Source organism: Manacus vitellinus, unplaced genomic scaffold (genome assembly GCF_001715985.3).
Source record: "Manacus vitellinus isolate BGI_N305 unplaced genomic scaffold, ASM171598v3 scaffold_114_pilon, whole genome shotgun sequence".
In the NCBI taxonomy this organism is placed as follows: domain Eukaryota; kingdom Metazoa; phylum Chordata; class Aves; order Passeriformes; family Pipridae; genus Manacus; species Manacus vitellinus.
The window spans coordinates 94,984-101,612 of record NW_021938861.1 but is presented as its reverse complement, the minus strand read 5'-3'; the positions used below and the strand labels follow the sequence as shown (position 1 = coordinate 101,612).

At 61.0% G+C, this 6,629-nt stretch overlaps 2 protein-coding genes across 2 annotated transcripts in view; both read right to left on the bottom strand.

Annotated features, from left to right (window-relative positions):
* PEAK3 (PEAK family member 3) overlaps positions 1–1,462 on the bottom strand; it is a 9,394-nt gene extending 7,932 nt beyond the window's left edge. Inside the window, exon 1 of the mRNA XM_029965653.1 lies at positions 1,429–1,462. Within this exon, the coding sequence (XP_029821513.1) occupies positions 1,429–1,462 (34 nt within the window). The remainder of the gene's footprint in view (positions 1–1,428) is intronic.
* LINGO3 (leucine rich repeat and Ig domain containing 3) lies at positions 742–3,489 on the bottom strand. The gene has a single exon (XM_008930660.2). The coding sequence runs from the start codon at positions 3,465–3,467 to the stop codon at positions 1,650–1,652; it is 1,818 nt and encodes a 605-aa protein (XP_008928908.2). The 5' UTR covers positions 3,468–3,489; the 3' UTR covers positions 742–1,649.
* Positions 3,490–6,629: the final 3,140 nt, after the last annotated feature.

The window sequence follows — 6,629 nt, the reverse complement described above, 5'->3', positions numbered from 1 at the left end:
ACCCCACCCTGCTGGGGCTGGATCCTGGCAGTGCCACAGAGGTGGGAGCAGCCCGGGGAGCCCCTCAGGGAGGAGGGCTGGGGGCTGCCCCTCTCCCCCCTTGGGGCTGGGGGGCACCCAGGGTGTGGGGGACGTTCTGAGCAGCCACTTGTGCCCCACAAAGCAAAGCCCCTCGGGTGCTCCTGTCCCTGGTGCATCCCCCAGGGTGCCCATGAGGAGATGGGCAGGTGCCTCCTCCAGCTCCCAGCCTGACCATTCCCGGCTGGAGAAGGGACATCCAGGTGGGGGACGTGCCTGCAGGAATGGGGACAGAGGTGGGACCTGCAGCAACAAACCCCTGGGGTGCACATGGGAGGAGACAGAGGAGGAGGAGGAGACAGAAGAGGAGGAGGAGGAGGAGGAGGAAGAGGAGGAGGAGAAAGAGGAAGAGGAAGAAGAGGAGGAGGAAGCCATGGGCTCCCTGGATCGTCCAGGCCACATCCAGGCTCTTCCCTTCCAGCTGGGCCAGCTCCACTCCTTCTCCCACATGAAAACTTGTGCCCAGAGGCAAAGCCAGGGCAAAGCCTGGGTAGGGTGGGATGGGAAGGCAGGACCCACCCCCGGGCAGGCCCGGGGACATCGCCCTGCTGCTTCCAGCACCGGAGGGTGCAGGATCCACATGGACACGATGGAGGTGCCAGCCAGGACGTTCTCCCTGAACTGCTTGTTCCCAGCCTTTCCCTGCACAGGACAAGCCAGGTCCTGCTCTCCCATGGATTTCAACTTTGCAACCCAAAGAAAACAGATCCAAAAGTGTCTTTTGCAGGAATCTCAACCCTTTCACCCCACCACTCCTACAGTGGCTTGGGTGGATTCAAACACATCACCCTGGGGCTGCTCCTCCTGATTTTAATGATCTTGGCCTCATTTTGCCTTTTTTGTCCCTTTTTTCCTGCTGACACCTCCTGAGAGCCTGGCCCTGGGTGGGTTATTATTGCTTGTGCAGGAGCATCCCCAGACTCCTGCGTTGGCAGACGCTGCATCTTAAACTGACAGATGGGAAACTCTCAAGGCACAGCTGTGCCCTGGTGGGTCTGTCCTTGCCAAGGGGCTGGAAGAGACACCCTGGCTTGGCACAACCGCCCCCGGAGCCCCCAGTCCCACATCGCCCCGGAAGACTTTTCTCTTGGAAATTCATTAAAAAAAAAATAATCATTGGACCAAAAAACCCACCAACACCAAGAAAAGAACCATAAACAACCACCAGGAAAGTTTTCTGAAGAGTCTCTTAAAAAAAAAGGGAGAGGGGGAAAAAAACCAGGAAGTGTTTTTTTTCCTGGGCCCAAACGCTGCTGATCTTTTGGCTCGAGAAATGCATAGTTGGTAGCAAAAATTCCGGCTACATTGGGAGCCCCTGGAGCTGGGATGGCCCCTGAGCCGAGGGCTCACCGAGGGCCCCGCAGGGCTGGGACACTGGGGTCATCCCTCCCCGACCCTGAGGTCCACCCAGTTCCGCCCCTGCTGGCCTGTGGCACCTCTGGTGTGTCTCCAGCCCCGTCCCACCGCCAGCCCCGGGATGTCACCGGTGCTCCCACACCCCTCCCGGCCCTGTCCCGCCGTGGCCGCGCCCGGGGCCGGGCAGCAGACAACGCTTCTCCTCCAGGAGAGCCTCAGATCATCTTCATGTTGAACTTCCTGGCCCCTCCCTGGCCCGTGGTGGTGGTGGGCCCGTCCACCTTGCGGAAGGAATACTCCACGGAGAAGTTGTTCTTGTGCTGCCCCCGGCCGCGGCTCCACACGAAGAGCAGGAGGAAGCAGAAGAGCACCACGCCCAGGAAGGTGATGCAGCCCATGGCCGTGGAGACCAGGATGGTCTTGAGGTCCAAGGTAAACTTCAAGAAGACCTGGGTGTCGTTGTGGAAGGTGTCGTTGAAGTCGCTGAGGTACAGGGTGCGGTTGGCGCGGTGGGCGCCGTCGGCCGGGCGCCCCTTCACCGTCAGCGTGGCGAAGTAGGTGTCGTTGCCGCCGGCGTTGCTGGCGATGCAGATGTAGGTGCCGCTGTCCTGCACCTGGGCGAAGCGGATCTCCAGGGTGCCCCCGGGCAGCACCGTGGCCCTGCCCGTGCTGCGCGTGGTGATCATGCGGTGCTGGGGGGACACCCAGGCGATGGAGGGGTCGGGCTCCCCGTCCGCCCGGCACAGGAAGGACACGGACTGGCCCTCCCGCGCCGTCACGTGCTGCAGCTTCCGATCCCGGATCTTGGGCTTCTGGCAGGTGAAGTACTCGAAGAGCACTGAGTCCGGGAAGTCCCGCAGGGCGTTGCCCTGGATCTCGGGCGGGGAGGAGCACATGGGCTGCTGCCCGTCGAAGTTGAGCGTCTTGCGCCGCTGCAGGACCCAGAGGAGGCGGCAGTCGCAGGCCAGGGGGTTCCTGTCCACCCGCAGCGTCTCCAGCGTGTTGACCGAGTGGAAGGTGCTCTCCTCCAGCGTGGACAGGAAGTTGCTGGAGAGGTTGAGCAGCCGGATCTGTCTCAGGCCGGAGAAAGCCTGCGGCTCCACGGACACCAGGAGGGCACCCACGATGTGGAGCTCCTGGAGCCGGATGAGGTCCTTAAAGGAGCCCTTCAGCACAGTGCTAATGGGGTTGTAGGACAGGTTGAGGTACCGCAGGTACACCAGGTTCCTCAAGGCGGCGGCGGGCACGGCCGTGATGTTGGTGTAGGTGATGGAGAGCGAGGTAAGGTTCAGTCCCTGGAAGCTGGTGGGGGAGACCTCTTCCAGCAGCGGCCAGTTGTCGATCTCCAGCTGCAGGAGGTTGTAGAGCTTCTTGAAGTTCTGGTCCTCCAGCGCAGAGATGCTGAGGTGGCGGAGCCGCAGCACCTCCAGGTTCTGGAGGTAGGAGAGCGACTCGGCCGAGATGGAGGTCAGGTTGCACTTCTCGATGGTCAGCTGCTCCAGGCCCAGCAGCCCCGAGAAGGCACGCTGGGAGATGTACACCAGGTCATTGTCACCCACCTCCAGGCTCTTCAGGTTCCGCAGGTCCTGGAACATGTAGTCCAACAGGATGACAAGCTTGTTCTCGCTGATGTCCAGGAGGGTGAGGTTGGTCAGCTTGGTGAAGACCCCGGGGGGGATGAGCTTGAGCTGGTTCCCCCGCAGCCGCAGGGTCTGCAGGTTGAACAGGTTGCTGAAGGCTCCGGGCTCCACATTGGAGATGATGTTCTCGCTGAAATCCAGCTCCTCCAGCAGTGGGTACGGGGACAGGTCCCCGGGGTTGAGGCAGCGGATGCGGTTCTTGTTGAGCTCCAGGATCCTGGTCTCGGTGGGGATGCCCTCGGGGATGGAGGTGAGGCGCTTGCGGTGGCACACCACGGATTTGAGGTGTGGGGCGCACTCACAGCGGGCGGGGCAGGATCCCACCCACGGGGGGCTCAGCAGGACCACGTGCAGGGCCAGGACTGGGAGCCAACATGTCATTGTGTGGAGCATCTCTAGGGGCTCACTACCATCCGCCTGGGAGCCTGCCAGGGGAGACATGTGGAGTCAGTGCAGGCTAAGAGTCCTACGGTCCCAGGTCCCCCATGTGGTCCTCAGACCATGGCCCATGGGCTGATAAGGTCCCAATTCCCCCAGGAAACCCTCCAGATCCTTTTCTCAGCACCCAGCGTGTGACTCGGTGATCGTGCCCTGTGCAAACCTGGGGTAAATGAGCCTCACTGTGCACACCCTGTCAGGAGAACAGGGAAATGGAGGCAGGGGAGAGGTTTGCCAGAGGAGCCACAGCTGCAGACCCACAGCTTGGCCTCTGCCCCCGGCTCGCCCCGCTCTGTTCCCCTGATGGAGCACACACGGGCACAGGGGACTGTGAGCACCCCGATATGATGGGGGGACAGACCCTCGGGGCAGTGTAGGAGCAAAGAGCACCCCGGGACAGCACAGACCCCCCGGGCAGTGCAGGATCAAAGAGATGCCGGCAGAGGCCTTGCAAACTCGTGACACGGGTGGGATGCCCCATCCCCTCCTCTCATCCAGCGGCCCAAATCCAAGCCCCCTCTCTCCCTCCTAAGCCCAGCACCGGCCACCTTCGGACGGGCCTTTTCGGAAGCCCCAAATCCCAGCCCCGGGCTCTGCGCGGTCCCGCAGGACCGGGGACGTTTGGTGTCGCACGTAGGGACTGGCCCTTGTCCCCACACCCCTTTCCCCCTCGGGGGGGAATAAGGCGGCCGCGGGCACAATCTTTGCGCCGAGGGATTAACGCCGCGGTGCCCCCGCTGCCCCCCTTTCCAGGGATTAGCACTTGGCCGCCGCTTTCCCTTTTCTTTGCTTCCCCTTTCCCACCCCGTGCCCCAAATCTGCCGGGCTGCCTGGAAAGGCATCTCCCAGCGCCGCAGCAAACACCTCAGCCGCCTCTCCTTAACAAAACACGGTCATTAACCTAATTAAGTGGCAGAGCTGCTCGGTCGGGGCACCGTGGGGTGTTTTTGGGTCTGGCAAGGGAATGCTGGGGTACCTCCAGCCACCCCCACAGAGGTGCAGTGAGTGGGGCATTGACTCCCCCCAGTATGGGGGGCTTTGTCCCATCACTCCCACAGCACTGGGACAAACTGGTGTGCAGCCCTCCGGGGCAGCCAGACTGGGTCCAGCCCTTCAGGGAGGCCCAAGCTGTGGCTCTGGGGAGCACTAGACCAAGCCCAAGCCTCCCTCACATGCTCCCTTCTGTCCCTCTGGGCACATCAGGGCCCCCAAATGTGTCCATCGCTCAGCAGGACGCGGGGAGGATGTGACATCTGTGGCTGCTCAAGGCCATCGTGGTGTGGCTGCATGTTCAAATCCATCTTGGTGCCTCTGCATTGCCCAAAAGCATTGCCCAAGGCACTTGGGAACAGCCTTGGGGAGCTGAGGAGGATTACTGATCCTCTCTGTGCTCGCAGAGGAAGTATGCAATCTCCATGGCTGATTTCCTGCCCTGATCCCATTACCCAAGCAGAGCAATTTCTGGCAATAAACCCATTCCCTGGTGCAATTTTGGAACCCGGGAGATTATCTTTTATGGACATGGGGGGCTGAGGGACAAGTGGTGGCCTTGGCAGTGCTGGGGTAACAGTTGGACTCGATGATCTCAGAGGGATCTCCCACCCTCAGCGATTCTATTCTATCATTTTATGACTCTTTTTTTTTGGTGCACGTCTTAATTTTGCCACACTTCCCTTTTTCTCCCAACGAACTCAAACCAACAGAGAAGTGTCACCGTTTCACACAACCACAGGGAGGGGATTTAACAGCACTGGCTTCCCTTGCTGGGGACAGTGGGGTGGGACTGGAAACCCCCCTGCTGCCCCTGCCCCTCCTTCCCCTCTCCCCAGCACTGCTCAGATTCACTCCTTGCACTCAACCCCCCCATCCAACTGGGGGTCCCCAAATGCCCCCGGGGATGTGGCTGGAGCTGCTTGGCAACCTCTGCCTTCCAGTGCCAGGAGCCACTCTGTGCTGGTTGGTGGCCCCAGGAACCTGAGCTGGCTCTGGGTCCTCCTGGTTCTCAAGGCTCTGCTCCTGCTCGGGCAGGATGTGACCAAGCACGACCGGCAAACCCACAGGGAAAAACCTCCCCAGTTTATTGGGACACTTCTTTGTTCTATTGAAATAAATAAACGTGCCCAGGTGCCTCTGCCAGGCTGAAGGTCTCCCCCACTGTGCCCCCCATCACTCCCTGCCAGGGGCTGGGGGTTTCTGCCCTTCCCCTCCCTGCCAGAGGCAGCCGAGCACAGCCCAGCTCTGCCCCGTGTTCATTATGAATGAGCCCCGGGTAACCCGACTCCACTTTTGGTTACTACTGCGGCCACCCGAGCCTCTAAGCAAAGGTATGGAGCTGCTGGAGTTGTTTTCCCTGGCAGATGGGCAGCGGGAGCCGCAGCCCCGGGCTCACCTTCCTGCTCCGCAGCCACCCTGGCAACCCCTGTCCCATGTTTGGTCCAGGCACCCCCACTGCAGGGGCAGGAATCCTGGCTGCTGGAGTTATCTGCCCTCTGTTTGGGTGGTTTTACCTGTTCCTGCTGGGTTGGATGGACAGTCACTGCCTGGTTATCCATAAAACAGTGGGAACTCTAACACTGTGCCGACAGCTGTGGAGGTGGGCGATGGCTCTCGCAGTTTTACCTGGGAGGAGGACGACTCCAGCCCAGGAGGAGGAACAGGAACATTTGTTGTTGCTGTTGCTGGCTGCCCTGGCACCCGTGGGTGCTCTGGTGGAGCTGGGCACAGCCCCAACACCCACAGCAAACGCCACAGAGGGGATTAACAGGTACTGGGTGAGCCCCTCCTGGCAAATCCAGGGCCATACGAGCTCAGGAGTCAAGGTTGGCTCTGTCTCTGCAGGTCTCTGCCAGCCCAGGACACCCTGCAGGAGCTGCCCCAGCTGCAGAGACCCCCAGTCCCCTGCAGTGACCCCTGGGCCCCCGGTCCAAGCCGGGTTGTTTATTAATAGCTCGTTACTGCGATAGTCCCGGGCTCACCTGCTCCCGGGGGGGCCAGGCCAATTAAGCCTCCAGTGCAAGGCCTAGATAGAGGCTCTTCTCCTCATTTAATTTGTTTTTAAAAATAACACACGCCTGCTGCACGCAGGGCTGGGGCACAGAGCCAGCAGAGCCTGGGGCT

Excerpts from the sequence above, each read along its gene's own strand:
- LINGO3 (XM_008930660.2), bottom strand. The coding sequence starts at position 3,467 with ATGCTCCACACAATGACATGTTGGCTCCCAGTCCTGGCCCTGCACGTG.